The sequence below is a fragment of the Neoarius graeffei genome, chromosome 28, assembly GCF_027579695.1.
Source record: "Neoarius graeffei isolate fNeoGra1 chromosome 28, fNeoGra1.pri, whole genome shotgun sequence".
Lineage (NCBI taxonomy): Eukaryota > Metazoa > Chordata > Actinopteri > Siluriformes > Ariidae > Neoarius > Neoarius graeffei.
Genome location: NC_083596.1, coordinates 39477145 through 39494395, shown reverse-complemented (window position 1 = coordinate 39494395; position 17251 = coordinate 39477145). Strand labels below are relative to the sequence as shown.

Genomic DNA, 17251 nt, shown 5'->3' with positions numbered 1-17251 from the left:
TGGTGCTTCCTTGGTGACCAAACTAACAAACATCCCCCTTAACCATTTCAACACCAACACTGAAACTCGTCTTTAAAGTGTTTAATAAAAGAAAAGCAAGAAATTTTAAATAAAAACACCTTCATGAAAATATTTTCATAATAAAAATAAATAAAACTGGGCTTCAATCTGCTTGGACTTGAGCAAACATCCCTAACCTTTTCTCAATGCAAGACTGAAATGAAATGCAATAAATCAACTCTTACATGTCAGTGCCCTATTGCTAAACTAACAGCATAATCAAGTACAAGAATAAATTGGGATTTTCACCAAAAAGTGAATCAAAACCCATGCTTAAACGCGTATATATGCACATTTGTTTACAGATCAGTGTGATTATCCATCAATAACCCACTATAGAAGAAGAAGAAGAAGAAAAAACATTTCTGTATACGTCACACATTCTCAAAAAGAAAAACTACCTTCCCTTGTCACTAGGCTGGTCTCATCAAGCATACTTCTTTTGTACCTTTAGTGTGCAGGCGCATATTTTACATAGGAATGTGAATTATAGTGTACCTTTAGAGCTTGGATCTTGAGACCCTTTCGTGTACCTTTAATTAACCTACAGAGTAGACTAACACACCACACACACACCAGGTTAAAACACTAACGGTACAAAAGACGTGCCATTCCCCGATGGAATCGCCATCGCCCAAATGACCAGGAAGGGTAGTTCATGATTAGTGCAAACATGTACCTAAATCATGTCTTTAAACTTGTATGCCAAAAGAACAGCTCAAAATATAAAATTATATTCTCCGTAGTCCATCATTAAAGCCAAACTTCACTGTCAGTATGAACGTAGATGATAAATGCTAACAAGAATCAAAAAGAGGCAGAATATTACATACAGTATACAGCAGGACAGCCTGCAACGATTCTGAATAAGATCAGCATTCAGGTTCATGTCAGTATGACGAGGCTACTATCTATTCTTATTTTTTTTCTTTTTCCCAGAGTACTCCCGTCTCTTGAATTTATTCTTTTCACGCCTCGGACCATCACCTCTTTCACTACGTTGAGTGAACATTGGCATAGGAGGTTCGATCTCTCCAGGTCGACCTCCTCTATCTGGCACACTACCCATCAGCACCTTCACAAAGGACAACACACAAGAAAAAAAAAAAAAAAACCTCAGTTAGTTTAGCTTTAGGTACTACTGAGCATGAATCAAATGAACTGTATGAATATTTACGTTCTGCAAGTACAGCACCTTATGAACGGCTGTTGACGGTCCTGCAGTCACGGGCAGAATGCAAGACTGATCTTCTCTAGCTGCTAGTAACAGTGCAGCGGAGACAGACGACTCAAGTGCTGATGTAAATGGAGGTATTGTGGATATCAGAGCGCTGCGCTCCTAAAGAGGAAAAGCAGAAATTTCGATCAAGCGGTTTTGTGACAATTTCCAAACTGTTAAACATTCTGTATTAATGGACACCGAACACTAAGGCACTGATACTGGTGGCTCAAACTCTTTTTTTTTTTTTGTCTGGAGTTCTAAGTAGAACCCTTTGTAGAAAGTTGAGCAGACCCATTTCGGTTCCATAAAACATTTGGTCTAAGATTCTTTAAATCATTATTCTGTATTTCAGCAAAATTATCATTATTTTCCACCACAATGATTCTTCTACATAATGCTAATTTTTATGAGTTATTTTAGTTGTCTATGGAACCAACAAACAGTTAAAGCTCTATTAAATAAGGGTTTTTAGGAAAAAAGAACCACTGAGGAACCCTTTTTGGGAGTGTCGGGATAATAGAACCTCATATGACTTAGTAATGCACGCTTACAGAATTAAAACCCTTAAAAAGGTTCTTCAGTTGTCCTTAAGGTTTGGATAGGACAAAGTGGAATACTTTTATTGGAAGCCAAGAAGCCTTCATTAACTGATTTATCCAATGAACCTGTTAAAGAACCCTTGAAGAACCATCCATCCATAATCACTTATCCTGTGCAGGGTCACGGGCAAGCTGGAACCTATCCCAGTTGACTATGGGCGAGAGGCAGGGTACACCCTGGACAAGTCACCAGGTCATCACAGGGCTGACACAGAGACAAACCCATTCACGCTCACATTCACAGTCAGTCAATTTACAGCCACCAATTAGCCTAACCTGCATGTCTTTGGACTGTCAGGGAAACCAGAGCACCCAGAGTAAACCCACGCAGGCATGGGGAGAACATGCAAACTCCATACAGGAAGGCCCCTGTCAGTCACTGGGCTCAAACCCAGAACCTTCTTGCTGTTAGCACTGTTGCCTCACCACTACACCACCGTGCCAGCCCCCCTTGAAGAACCCTTTTTTCTAATTGTGTCATGGATTAACATGGGAACCAATTTCAAACAATTTTCTTCCTAATACCTAGAACCTGTCAAAATCTAGCTCTTAAAACTGGCATGGTACAGTATCTGTTACACTTGAAGGGTTCACTGGATAATTAAAGTTCCTAAAAATGAGAAACACTCTGTAGTAGGGTTCTACATAACTCTTTATGGGTTCCTCCTGCAGGACAACTAAAGAACCCTTAGCGTTTGTATAGTATAGTATCGCAATTATACAATATAATGATATGACGATGTATGCACATTTTTCTAACTTTATGCTCTGTGAAAAAGAATGGTTCATTAAGGATTTTTTTTGGGATAGTTAATGGTTATTTGCTTCTTAAAAGGCTTCTTCTTGGAATCCTCGGATACAGTCACCAAGCACAGCACCTTCAACAAGTACACTATTGTTACCATCATACACTCAGATTTCCTTAAGATCTTTGGACAGGTAAAAATTCCCACTTGGAGTCTTCTCGGATATGTAGAATCCTATAACAGTTTTCCTACAAGTTGTAAGGTTTCACCAGAACCCTCAAGTACAATCTTATGGAAAAAGGTTCCATCTAACAACCAAAATTCTTTGTCTGGTTTGTCCTTGTGGCGAAGCCGTTAGAAATTCCAACTGAGGGTTTCTCTTTCAGAAATGACTCCAAGTATAGTCCTCCAAATATAGTATAGATTTATAGTAGTATAAATCTAGAAACCATTAATCATCCAAAGAACCCCTCGAGGAACACTTTTTTTTTTTTTTTTTAATAGATGATATGCCTCTTATTTGATAGAAAACCAAATTAGATATTACTACAAAACATAACACAATAAGGTTTGTGAGAACTTAAAAGCAGCAGGTGTCTATTTGTAAGTCTACCTTTCCTCGCTCTCCCCATGCAAATGACTGGAGCGTGACGGAGAAGCGTTTAATCATCATCTGCCGACGGCACTCGTAGTCTTTACAGAGGGCTTGGTTAATCTGATTCAGCGCTCTCTGAAAACAATCAAGTTGTAAAATCATAAAAGCAGAAGAGTCATATAGCAAATCAGGTCATGTTGCGTAAACAACACGTACCCATTGTGTAGAATTCAGGTTCGTTTTTAGCAATGGCTCTTGCACTTTACCCTCTGGGAGCAACGCTAATTGTGATTCTATCTGAATAAATAGAGATTTATTAATTATAACCATCATCATCATCCAGTTTATTTAAAGTCTGTATGGTCGCGTGGTCTTTTCTTACCTGTGAGTGGACGTCACTGAGCTGCGAGGCTGCATCCATATCCAGGGCTTGAAACAACTCTGACAATTCCTTCATTACCTCTTTGTCATCTAGTCGAGTCTCATTCTCCATATCGGGGTGAGATTCTCTCGGTCTCTGCTCTTTGCCTGACTCGCTCAGAGGCTCAGTACTTTCCAGATTGCACTCTTTGTACTTCAGCATACGTGCTGCTTGTAACTCGGAAACCAGGAACTCTGCAAACAACATTCAACACAAAAGAAGACAATCATCATCTTTACTTTACATTTTTAGTTTTTGAGATACAGTACATACTGTATAATGTCCAATACAGTCTCAGCATCTAAATGAAGGTTAAACATCTGGTCTTTTCTGGTCACCAAAGGAGAACCTCATGAGATAAACTGTGCGTTTCTTATAAACAGCACTATGGTTTACCTGTTATTCTTTTGAGATGAATAGGGGTTAGAGTCTCTGTACTGAGCATGTCATAAGGGCACAACATGACTTTCAGGACCTCTTTCAGTTCCCGGGCCAGAATGGTGCCACTGTCTCCTGCTAAAAAAAAAAATGCGCAAAGACCCATTTATGTTGAAGCACCAGAATGTTCGTGCAGGATATCATGTAACACTAACTTAGATATATCCATACAATCAAATCATTCATCTTGTTTAACCACTTTTTCCTGGACAAATTCATGGAGGATCTAAGCCTACCCCAGGAAGACTGGATGTGAGGCAGGAATACTTCCCTGAACAGGATGCCAGTCCATCTCAGGGCACCATGCACACACACACTTTCACACCTACAGTATGGGCAACTTAATTTGGCCAAATGTGTGTGAACAACTGACCATCACATGCAGTTGGTTGTTGAACATCCCATTCCAGTTTTAGTCCAATCTTTTCTGTTAAAATAACATCCATTCTTCTGGGAAGGCTTTCCACTAGATTTGTACTCATTCAGCCACAAGAGCATTAGTGAGGTCAGACACTGATGTTGGGCGAGGAGGCCTGGTGCACAGTCGGTATTGAGGTTTTTCACCCATGTGACCAAGTCATGTGAGGCTGCCATTTTGGACGTCACGGCTCGAATCAGTTTGAATGCGAGGAAGGCGACAAACGAAAAACATAAAAAGAAAAAGGAGCAAGATGTAGAAAACACCCTCACTATCCAGCGACGTAGGGCATTTACAGGGCGAGCAGAGGGAGAGGTATTTGCAAAAATTGAGGTTAGCAGGCTTAGAGAACGACGTTTACCTGCTTCCACCAGGATTGTTCACTGACGTACGGAAGTACACGAAGCCCTCGTCTTTACCTGACTTCGGCCCACATGATCTGTATACCTATGTCGTTAAAAACCCATCGCCATACACAGGTATTGATCTGAAAGCGTATAAGAGTTTGGATGCCTACAAATATTTTGTGTCAGGCTGGGTAACATGCCTACATCAGCGGGTCGTCCCTGGAGCCGGTGGTCGCCATCTTATTACAGCTAAGGTTTGTTCACATTTTCATTTACTTTCGGTCCTCAGGATAAACAAAATGTTATTAAATGTCATTGAAATAACTTCTTAGTCTGTTGAGACATGGCCCGTTATAAATTTGCTGTTACCAGGCAATGACCAAGAACTGTATTATTAGGGTCGGTGTCTGTGTTGTAGCAGTGTACTAGCAGCTAGCTGTTAGCACTAGCTAATGTCAACAACATAGCTAGTATGTTACTGTAGCAACGTTTACGTTCAGTCATTTGGATGACTGTTAAAACCTTTCAGTCTCAAGTTTTTCCTTTACTGTATTTACTAGTTTACTGTAATTATGATCTGGCAGCTATTTACACCAGATCCAGTGTAAATAGCTGCCAGAGCACGCTCCGGCTTGCTCCCCCTCAAATTAAGCAGCGTGCTCCTGGAGCAAGCCAGAGCGCGCTGCTTAATTTGAGGGGGAGCAAGCCGGAGCGCGCGCCGGAACCTCGGCCGGAGCACTCCGGGAGCAAGCCGGAGCGCGCTGCTTAATTTGAGGGGGAGCAAGCCGGAGCACGCTGCTTAATTTGAGGGGGAGCAAGCCGGAGCGCGCTCCGGCAGCTATTTACACTGGATCCGGTGTCTGTAACACGTTTTTTTAAAGCTGGTTCTCCCTCTCTGTCTGCAGCGTTAGTATGTAGCTTGACCTTCAAAATGGCAGACACCGGGGCGTCATGTGACCCTGTGACGTCAGGTGAAAAACCTCAATTCCAGTTCATCCCAAAGGTGTTCAATGGGGTTGAGGTCAGGGCTGTATGCAGGACACTCAAGTTCTTCCACACCAAACTTGGTACACCATAAACTTTGCTTTGTGCACAGGGGCATTGTCATGCTGGAATAGGTTTCATCTCATTATCTCTAGCCGCTTTATCCTTCTACAGGATCGCAGGCAAGCTGGAGCCTATCCCAGCTGACTACGGGCGAAAGGCGGGGTACACCCTGGACAAGTCGCCAGGTCATCACAGGGCTGACACATAGACACAGACAACCATTCACACTCACATTCACACCTACGGTCAATTTAGAGTCACCAGTTAACCTAACCTGCATGTCTTTGGACTGTGGCGGAAACCGAAGCACCCGGAGGAAACCCACGCGGACACGGGGAGAACATGCAAACTCCGCACAGAAAGGCCCTCACCAGCCCCGGGGCTCGAACCCAGGACCTTCTTGCTGTGAGGCGACAGCGCTAACCACTACACCACCGTGCCGCCCCCTGGAATAGGTTTTAGCCTCTTAATCCCATCCATCCATTATCCGTAACCACTTATCCTGTGCAGGGTCGCGAGCAAGCTGGAGCCTATCCCAGCTGACTATGGGTCAGAAGCAGGGTACACCCTGGACAAGTCACCAGGTCATCACAGGACTGACACAGAGACAACCATTCAGACTCATGGTCAATTTAGAGCCACCAATTAGCCCAACCTGCATGTCTTTGGACTGTAGGGGAAACCAGAGCCCCTGGAGGAAACCCTGCGTCCAGTACTTTTCCAAGACACTGTATGTAAATATATATTTGCATATGGAAAAGGCTGTTAACATCTGTAACATCCTGAAATATGTTTTTTAGGTCATCTAGAGGTCTCTTACCCGCAAGCATGATATTTCCCCCCTTTATATAAGGAAATAGTTTTAGAAAAGGGGAGGAAAGTGTTAATGTTGTACCTCCAAGTTCAGGACAGGTTTTTCTCAACTCCAGCACCAGCCAGGAGAGCAGTGGACACGGCAGTTCATCACATTCACACCGTGTCATACAGCGATCACTGTGATACCTGTAAAGTATTAAACGTGGTGTTAATAACAGCTGTTCGAGTTCAACACAACCGGATATAGATATTTATAAATTTACCCAACAGCTTTAAGAGCCGATATTGTCCCAAACTCTCGCTCCATTCCAAAAACAAAAATAATATCGACTTGGAAACTGAATTATATTTCCATGCAGTGAGAAGATCCACTTTCCAGTCAGATTACAAACACTCGAGTCTCCAAGCCAAGGGAAAACTAATCAACACGCTTTGGATTTGGGTTGGACCTTTAACGTGACTTTTATTCTATAATCAGGGAAACATTTTGTAGGATTTTTTTTTCCGGTTGCAGAAATTACCTGCATTGCAAAATGTACAAAACATCCACTCAGTGCATCTATTAATACTATTACAGTGCATACACCTTCATCTTTCAAACCCTATGTTTATTTTTAACAGGAAGTTAAATCGTCACGGGATGTCCAAACGCTTTCAGAATAATAACCAATGACAATAGAGAACTATAAGATTGACAGTAAATCCAGCCAATCAGAGGCTGGATTGAGAACCATACAGTCCATCTTGTGGATTCCACAGCTACTGAAAAAAAAAAATATATAAAATGCATGTTCACAGCTTTTAACCAAGAAAAAACTCCTCTACTGCTAGTTTTATATCAACTTTATTCATTATTTAACTCGTATATGAGGTTAACTTTCGTGCTTTGTTTAACGTTAGTAGAGCCTAAATTTAACCGGCTGTTTTATTTTAATAAGTGTAACACACAAGAAAGAATAAGTCTCATTACTAAGAATATCTCGCCGAACAAAATTCTTCTCAGCCATCTAGCTGGAAGAAGAGAAGTGAAAATATGTCTAGCAACTACCCTGCATTTGTTTAAGTAGCTAACTGTGCGTTAGTCAGGGCTGAGTAACAAACAGCTACCTGTTCACTATGTAGCTGTACTTTACATTGCGTCACGTAATGTGTTATAGACGCTACCTAGTGCACTCTGTGTATTAATATGGCAGCATTTGGAACGCGGCCAGTAACGAATGATTGAAAGTCCTTCAGACTTCAAAGTTGGAATCTCACAGTTGTCTTATAGAATGTCTTTGTACGCTGTAGAATTACAATTTCTCTTCACTGGAACTAAGAGTCCTGATCTCAACCTCAATGAACACTTAAAACACATAAAATTATTAAATAAGACTACTTTTGTAACATAATAGGGAAGCCATAGCCTAATGGTTAGAGAAACAGCTTTGGGACCAAAAGGTTGCTGGTTTGATTCCCTGGACCAGCAGGACTGGCTTAAGTGCCCTTGAGCAAGGTACCTAATCCCCAACTGCTCTGGCAAGAGTGGTGGTGTACCTTGTGTCTGATTAGCCAAAGAAAAACCGATGATGCAGTTTATCGGTTTGGTCATTGAACCTGACCAACTGACTATAACATAATGGGGGGGAATACAGCAACTAATAAGTGGTGCCCTTAAAATGAAATGAAAACTTTTTTTAGACAATCAGATATTAAAATTCCACTTATGAGATATCTTCTTGAGGCGGCACGGTGGTGTAGTGGTTAGCGCTGTCGCCTCACAGCAAGAAGGTCCGGGTTTGAGCCCCGTGGCCGGCGAGGGCCTTTCTGTGTGGAGTTTGCATGTCCTCCCCGTGTCCGCGTGGGTTTCCTCCGGGTGCTCCGGTTTCCGCCACAGTCCAAAGACATGCAGGTTAGGTTAACTGGTGACTCTAAATTGACCGTAGGTGTGAATGTGAGTGTGAATGGTTGTGTGTGTCTATGTGTCAGCCCTGTGATGACCTGGCGACTTGTCCAGGGTGTACCCCGCCTTTCGCCCGTAGTCAGCTGGGATAGGCTCCAGCTTGCCTGCGACCCTGTAGAAGGATAAAGCGGCTAGAGCTAATGAGATGAGATGAGATATCTTCTTGAGCCGGCACGGTGGTGTACTGGTTAGCGCTGTCGCCTCACAGCAAGAAGGTCCGGGTTCGAGCCCCGTGGCCGGCGAGGGCCTTTCTGTGCGGAGTTTGAATGTTCTCGCCGTGTCCGCGTGGGTTTCCTCCGGGTGCTCTGGTTTCCCCCACAGTCCAAAGACATGCAGGTTAGGTTTACTGGTGACTCTAAATTGACTGTGAGTGTGAATGGTTGTCTGTGTCTATGTGTCAGCCCTGTGATGACCTGGTGACTTGTCCAGAGTGTACCCCGCCTTTCGCCCGTAGTCAGCTGAGATAGGCTCCAGCTTGCCTGCGACCCTGGAGAACAGGATAAAGCAGCTAGAGATAATGAGATGAGATGAGATATCTTCTTCTCATGAACGTTTCTTGGATCCAATATTGAAGGCTTTCGTACCATGTTAAAAATAGTTTCTCATGATGGAAACACTCTCTGTCATCCTCATCCAGTGATCTCTAGTGAATTAAAGTGTTTTTCGTCATCAGGGAATGAACAGAATTTCAAAAATCCTTGTTTGTTTTTTAATGAGTAATTTTATGACATCCATCCATCCATTATCTGTAGCCGCTTATTCTGTTCTACAGGGTTGCAGGCAAGCTGGAGCCTATCCCAGCTGACTACAGGCGAGAGGTGAGGTACACCATGGACAAGTCGGCAGGTTATCGCAGGGCTGATACAAATACAACAACCGTTCACACTCACATTCACACCTACGGTCAATTTAGAGCCACCAATTAGCCTAACCTGCATGTCTTTGGACTGTGGGGGAAACCGGAGCACCCGGAGGAATCCCACGCAGACACGGGGAGAACATACAAACTCCACACAGAAAGGCCCTTGCCGGCCACGAACCCAGGAACTTCTTGCTGTGAGGGGACAGTGCTGACCACTACACCACCATGCCGCCCTAATTTTATGACATTCATCTTCCAATCTGCTTACAACATTACACTGAGATAAAGCACTGGTCTCCATCTTGATGACCTGAGTGATTATGATGATCCTAAACCCATTCACTTTTATATAAAGAAAGGAAAAAATTGTGAATCTTTCTAGGCAAATAAGAATGTGATGCATGTGAAGCAATACTTATTCAAGCTCAGGTACTTTTTGCTGATGTTTCATGCAAGGAGACAAGTACCAACATGATAAACTGTAGGTGCTAAAGAAGGCAACTGGACTTGCTTGAAATCTTTGAAGACATTTCACCTCTCATCCGAAAGGTTTCTTCAGTTCTGTCTGACTAGTGGGGAGTTCCAGGTATTTATTCTCTAGTGAACCAAAAGCAAACCTAAGGAGAGTCGTTGAAGTCACATAGGTTGTTGACCCTCTCATTCATCCTGTAGGTGACCATCATTGAACAGAGGAGGTGGTCTGAGACACCACTTATCAGCCACCTACAATGCAGTCCTTGGTACCTACAATGCAGTCCTTGGCACATGTCCCAGAAAACTGAATACACATCCACACCAAGACACAGCTGACTTCAGTGACTCACATGATGGCAGAAAGAGCCAACGACCCACAGATGTCATTGTCTACTGGTGGGGAGTTCCAGGTATTTATCCTCTTGTGGACCAAAAGCAAACTTAAGGAAAGTTGTCAAGTCAAGTCAAGTTTATTTGTATAGCACTTTTAACAATAAACATTGTCACAAAGCAGCTTTACAGAATTTGAATGACTTAAAACATGAGCTAATTTTATCCCTAATCTATCCTCAATGAGCAAGCCTGTGACGACGGTGGCAAGGAAAAACTCCCTCAGACGACATGAGGAAGAAACCTCGAGAGGAACCAGATTCAAAAGGGAACCCATCCTCATTTGGGCAACAACAGACAGCATGACTATAATATTAACAGTTTAACATGAAGTCAGTTTCGTTGAAGTTGTAACTCTTCATTGACGGAAACTTGAGTGCAAAACTGTTCATGACAACTGCAGTCCTAAAGTTAGCAAGTCAACTGTAGTCCTCAGCCATAAAAGCATTACTGTAAGAGTCCAGAGCGTCCTCCAGGTGTGACCTTCAACTGTCCTCATGGGGCCATCCTCCACAAGAGCAATGCGATGAGACTCCAAGCAGACACAGGGCACCAGGATGGATCAAGCAGGTCCGAGGAGTAGAAGAGGTCAGCATCTCGATCCCAGGACCGACATGTAACTCAGAGGGACAGATTTGGGGGGGAGGGAGGGAAAACACAGGTTGTTAGGTATGCCCAATATCACCTGAATAAGTGTAGGCAACAAGAGTCAATGTCTAAAAATAACACAAGTATTAAGTCTGTGTGGTAGGCTCACAGAGATGAGAGTCCTGACATCAGGCATAATGCACAACAATGGCATGTTAATATGGTTAAAAAATATCATGACCTGCTCTGGCTGGATGCTTGATTGGGTGATGGGAGCACACTCCTCAGCAACGAGACAGTTGGAATTATAGATCAGAGTGAGTGCAGGCAGATGCGGATGGGACCCTTAGGGCTGGCCAAGACAATTCAGTTACAACAAGTTGTTGAGGTCACATGGGTTGTTGACCCTCGTCATCCTGTAGGTAACCATCATTGAACAGAGAAGGTGGTCTGAGGTGGGGTTTACATTAGACCGTATCAGCGGATCATCAGATTAACGTTTTTAAAACGATTAGCGTGCACACAGCAACGCCAATACACGATTCGCATGCACACAGCAACACCAATACACGGATACGCTCGGCTCCGCAGGCATCCTGCGCTCCAAATCACTCCGCCCTGAACAGCGAGTGCCCTCTGGAGGGTGCGCACTCCGGCCCTGTGCAGCTCACAGAGCGCGCGAGTGAAGTGCACGAGCAGTGATTCGGGACTGAGCCGCTGTGTGCGTGATCCTAGTGCATATCGGGCATGCGCGTCACTTACCACTTGCAAGTGGAAGGATGGCAAGCCTAAAGACAATCATAACTACACAATGGGCAGTATTTGCATCAGTATTTGCAGTATTTTCATACTTTTATACTCTTTAATGAAAGGTGATACAAGGCGGAAGTCCGCGCCGTTTTTCAGCAGTTGCGTCACATGACCAACGCCAGTGAATCAGGAAGGTGGATGTCACAGTGACGTTGTCCAATGACGACGCCAGCTAGAGCTCAGCACAGCGTATCCGTGTATCCGCGTATTCTCAATGTTTACACAGCACCGGACCAGACATGATCTGGATTGAATACGTGGACCCTGGCGGATTCCCGTTTCCCGGCGTTTCCAGGCGTTTTAATGTAAACGGACAGTGCATCCGCGAAGAAAACGAGACAGATACGGTCTAATGTAAACTTGGCCTGAGACACCACTTATCAGCCACCTACAATGCAGTCCTTGGCACACTTTCCAGAAAACTGAATACACACCCACACCAAGACACAGCTGACTTCAATGACTCACATGATGGCAGAAAGAGCCAACGACCCACAGATCACCCTGACGATCCTCTAGGCTGCTAACACAGTTCATACCCGGCCTCCAGTGACCCTAACAACCTACAGATGACTTAAGAGGATCAACGACCCATGTGACCTCAACGACTCTCCTTAGGGTTGCTTTTGGTCCACTAGAGGATAAATACCTGGAACTCCCCACTAGTCAGACAGAACTGAAGAAGCCTTTCAGATGAGAGGTGAAACGTCTTCAAAGATTTCAAGCAAGTCCAGTTGACTTCTTTAGCACCTATGGTTTACTATGACCTGGATGACTGAGAACCTTCACAGACATACCAACATGATACTTTTCAGTGATATCAGAGCAAGAACACAGTAATATAGTGACAGATTTAATATCTAAATGTTAAAAAATTATAAAAGAAAAATGTATTTTGTCTTTTCAGTGCATAAATCAAAAAAATGTTTAAAATAAGTCACATTTTCATATGGGGCGGCACAGTGGTGTAGTGGTTAGCGCTGTCGCCTCACAGCAAGAAGGTCCTGGGTTTGAGCCCCGGGGCCGGCGAGGGCCTTTCTGTGTGGAGTTTGCATGTTCTCCCCGTGTCCGCGTGGGTTTCCTCCGGGTGCTCCGGTTTCCCCCACAGTCCAAAGACATGCAGGTTAGGTTAACTGGTGACTCTAAATTGACCGTAGGTGTGAATGTGAGTGTGAATGGTTGTCTGTGTCTATGTGTCAGCCCTGTGATGACCTGGCGACTTGTCCAGGGTGTACCCCGCCTTTCGCCCGTAGTCAGCTGGGATAGGCTCCAGCTTGCCTGCGACCCTGTAGAAGGATAAAGCGGCTAGAGATAATGAGATGAGACATTTTCATATGTAAATGTGAACCATGTGAATGTAAATATTTCAGCAAACAAACAGTTGTTCACTGTATAAGTCACTTAGTAACACTGATACAATCTTGAGTGTTTAATATGCATTAAAAAATTCATAAATCCAGAAGGATGCTCAGCAACAACACCAAATGTTTTGTCAGATCATCTTCAGATAGATGGTAAAAGAAGAAAAAATAAGATGGCTAATTGCCAACATGTTCAAATGAGGACATAAATACAGGCAAAGAAGATATTTGAAAACATTGCAAAAAATTCTTCTGACATTCTGGTAAAAGTAATAAATCTGTTTACTGCAGACGCATGGCCTAATATGTCATAAATGACAGGAAAACCCTCTTTTTGTTTTATGCTTTGAATTTTTGGCCATGTTAAGGGGCTTGTAGGAGGAAAAATACATAAGATGCACCTGATCTGATTACATTTTTGAATTTTACAGACAAAGTTATCCCGAGGGACAAAGTTCTAAAACTGTACATGTCGTATCAAAGGAGCTGTGAACATCAGAAGTTGGACTGAAATGCTAATTTGGCAAAACGTGTAAAATTAATTACAATTTCAAAGGACTGTAGTTTCAAAACTATTAGAGATCCAGACCTAATATTTGGGACTTCTATATAAGTTTGATATAGGAACACCTGTGAATGTTCTTCAGTGGAATCTGAGAGGGTGACTTGGGAAAATTTTCTCAAACTGGGTGATTTTATATGGAATGAAGAAAAAATGCTTATTTATTGGTTGCTATCTATTTTTCATATTATAGGAGAGGAAACGTTCTCCTATGGCTGTGGTGGAACTGGAAAGAAATCCTTTAACTGTACATTTGAGGATTATGGAAAGAGGTTTGCGGAGAATGATGTCATCATCTGCTGCCTTGTATTTATTTTTCTTCTTCTGGGAGTAAGGAAATGTTTCACCCAGAAATCCAGGTCTGGATGTGTAGTGCAGTTCAGGGTCATCCCCTCACATCAGATTCCTGCTGTCACAATATCCGTGATGATCCTAGGCCACAGTTGAAAAGGAATATTTGCATTCAGTTTTCTCCCATTTGACTTTTGGAAAGTTACTACACTATAACCGCTTGCAATGGAAACATGTTCAAAAGAAAGCATGTAGTTTTCCCCATGCTTATGTAATGAATGAATTCGGTATCTGATGTTTCAACCTAATGTTTAATTTAGATTTAGACCCCAGCAATGCTGTTGAATCCTCATCTCATTGGTCAGAAGGTGTTGATTAAATTTTTTTTTTCTGTATTCATTTTCAGTGCATTTGTTCGAATACATTCTCATTTCTGTAGCAACTCATTCACAGGGATTTATCTACAATAAACATGCTGTGATTAAAATCGAGGCGGCATGGTGGTGTAGTGGTTAGCGCTGTCGCCTCACAGCAAGAAGGTCCTGGGTTCGAGCCCCGTGGCCGGCGAGGGCCTTTCTGTGTGGAGTTTGCATGTTCTCCCCGTGTCCGCGTGGGTTTCCTCCGGGTGCTCCGGTTTCCCCCACAGTCCAAAGACATGCAGGTTAGGTTAACTGGTGACTCTAAATTGACCGTAGGTGTGAATGTGAGTGTGAATGGTTGTCTGTGTCTATGTGTCAGCCCTGTGATGACCTGGCGACTTGTCCAGGGTGTACCCCGCCTTTCGCCCGTAGTCAGCTGGGATAGGCTCCAGCTTGCCTGCGACCCTGTAGAAGGATAAAGCGGCTAGAGATAATGAGATGAGATGATTAAAATCGTTTATATGGTGACGCTTTCTGTAAGGAAATGTTTATTTTACATTCATGGAATAAGTCTCTAGATGTAAAGCCATAACAGGAAAGGTGTCATACAGTGGTGCTTGAAAGTTTGTGAACCCTTTAGAATTTTCTATACTTCTGCATAAATATGACCTAAAACATCATCAGATTTTCACACGAAGGGCGGCACGGTGGTGTAGTGGTTAGCGCTGTCGCCTCACAGCAAGAAGGTCCTGGGTTCGAGCCCCGGGGCCGGTGAGGGCCTTTCTGTGCGGAGTTTGCATGTTCTCCCTGTGTCCGCGTGGGTTTCCTCCGGGTGCTCCGGTTTCCCCCACAGTCCAAAGACATGCAGGTTAGGTTAACTGGTGACTCTAAATTGACCGTAGGTGTGAATGGTTGTCTGTGTCTATGTGTCGGCCCTGCGATGACCTGGCGACTTGTCCAGGGTGTACCCCGCCTTTCGCCCGTAGTCAGCTGGAATAGGCTCCAGCTTGCCTGCGACCCTGTAGAAGGATAAAGCGGCTAGAGATAATGAGATGAGATTTTCACACGAGTCCTAAAAGTAGATAAAAAGAACCCAGTTAAACAAATGAGACAAAAATATTATACTTGGTCATTTATTTATTGAGGAAAATAATCCAATATTACATATCTGTGAGTGGCAAAAGTATGTGAACCTCTAGGATTAGCAGTTAATTTGAAGGTGAAATTAGAGTCAGGTGTTTTCAATCAATGGGATGACAATCAGGTGTGAGTGGGCACCCTGTTTTATTTAAAGAACAGGGATCTATCAAAGTCTGATCTTCACAACACATGTTTGTGGAAGTGGATCATGGCATGGACAAAGGAGATTTCTGAGGACCTCAGAAAAAGCGTTGTTGATGCTCATCAGGCTGGAAAAGGTTACAAAACCATCTCTAATGCCTTGGTCACAACCGGCCGTACGTGCTCCTACGGCCGGTCTACGTGCAAAAAACGCAAGAAACGCACGGAGGGCGCGTGTGAAATACACGGAGGGCACGTGTGTGACGTGCTGATTTTCGAGCCGTAGACTGGCCGCAGACTGGCTGCAGAGGTTCTTTGTCATGTCAAACAAACTCTATGGGCGCTTATGTTTTTTTTCAGGTTGTAAGACAAACTTACGGCCAACGTGCGTCTTTCTCCATGAACAAAAAAAACCGCAGCAATTTGGGAAACGCCAAAAATCGCACGGCCAAAAAATCGTACGTCCGGTTGTGACCTAGGCTTAAAGAGTTTGGACTCCACCAATCCACAGTCAGACAGATTGCATACAAATGGAGGAAATTCAAGACCATTGTTACCCTCCCCAAGAGTGGTCAACCAACAAAGATCACTCCAAGAGCAAGGCGTGTAATAGTCAGCAAGGTCACAAAGGACCCCAGGGTAACTTCTAAGCCTCTCTCACATTGGCTAATGTTCATGAGTCCACCATCAAGAGGACAATGAACAACAATGGTGTGCATGGCAGGGTTGCAAGGGGAAAGCCACTGCTCTCCAAAAAGAACATTACTGCTCATCTGCAGTTTGCTAAAGATCATGTGGACAAGCCAGAAGGCTATTGGCAAAATGTTTTGTGGACAAATGAGACAAAAATAGAACTTTTTGGTTTAAATGAGAAAGGTTATGTTTGGAGAAAGGAAAACACTGCATTCCAGTATAAGAACCTTATCCCATCTGTGAAACATGGTGGTGGTAGTCTCATGGTTTGGGGCTGTTTTGCTGCATCTGAGCCAGGACAGCTTGCAGTCACTGATGGAACAATGAATTCTGAATTATACCAGTGAATTCTAAAGGAAAACGTCAGCACATCTGTCCATGAACTGAATCTCAAGAGAAGGTGGGTCATGCAGCAAGACAACGACCCTAAGCACACAAGTCGTTCTACCAAAGAATGGTTAAAGAGGAATAAAATTAATGTTTTGGAATGGCCAAGTCAAAGTCCTGACCTTAATCCAATGGAAATGTTGTGGAAGGACCTGAAGCGAGCAGTTTGTGTGAGGAAACCCACCAACATCCCAGAGTTGAAGCTGTTCTGCCACTCACAGATATGTAATATTGGATCATTTTCCTCAATAAATAAACGACCAAGTATAATATTTTTGTCTCATTTGTTTAACTGGGTTCTCTTTATCTACTTTTAGGACTTGTGTGAAAATCTGATGTTGTTTTAGGTCATTTATGAAGGAAATATAGAAAATTCTAAAGGGTTCACAAACTTTCAAGCACCACCATAACGGAGGATTTTGTGCCAAGCGTTTCTTGACGGAAATTACGGCAACTAATACACAATACTTATATTTAATACAAGTGAAAATTTAAAGACCCTAATTTTTTTTTATAACTTATAAAATCATAACCAATGATGG

General features: G+C 43.2%; 1 protein-coding gene across 3 annotated transcripts; it reads right to left on the bottom strand.

The window, feature by feature from the left end:
* Nucleotides 1-66: 66 nt before the first annotated feature.
* Nucleotides 67-7314, bottom strand: im:7138535 (uncharacterized protein LOC797998 homolog). 3 transcript variants are annotated; one of them, XM_060912253.1, is made up of 8 exons: nucleotides 7231-7314; nucleotides 6789-6895; nucleotides 4040-4159; nucleotides 3605-3837; nucleotides 3439-3519; nucleotides 3241-3357; nucleotides 1256-1399; nucleotides 67-1135 (listed from the first exon to the last, which is right to left on the bottom strand). In XM_060912253.1, exons 2-8 carry the CDS (start codon nucleotides 6874-6876, stop codon nucleotides 968-970), a joined length of 951 nt encoding a protein of 316 aa, XP_060768236.1. In that variant the 5' UTR covers nucleotides 6877-6895; nucleotides 7231-7314; the 3' UTR covers nucleotides 67-967. The 3 variants fall into 3 exon arrangements, with proteins under 3 accessions (XP_060768236.1, XP_060768234.1, XP_060768235.1); XM_060912251.1 differs by lacking the exon at nucleotides 7231-7314 and adding an exon at nucleotides 6973-7198; XM_060912252.1 differs by lacking the exon at nucleotides 7231-7314 and adding an exon at nucleotides 6973-7198 and having other exon boundaries at nucleotides 4040-4156.
* Between the last annotated feature and the right edge of the window lie 9937 nt (nucleotides 7315-17251).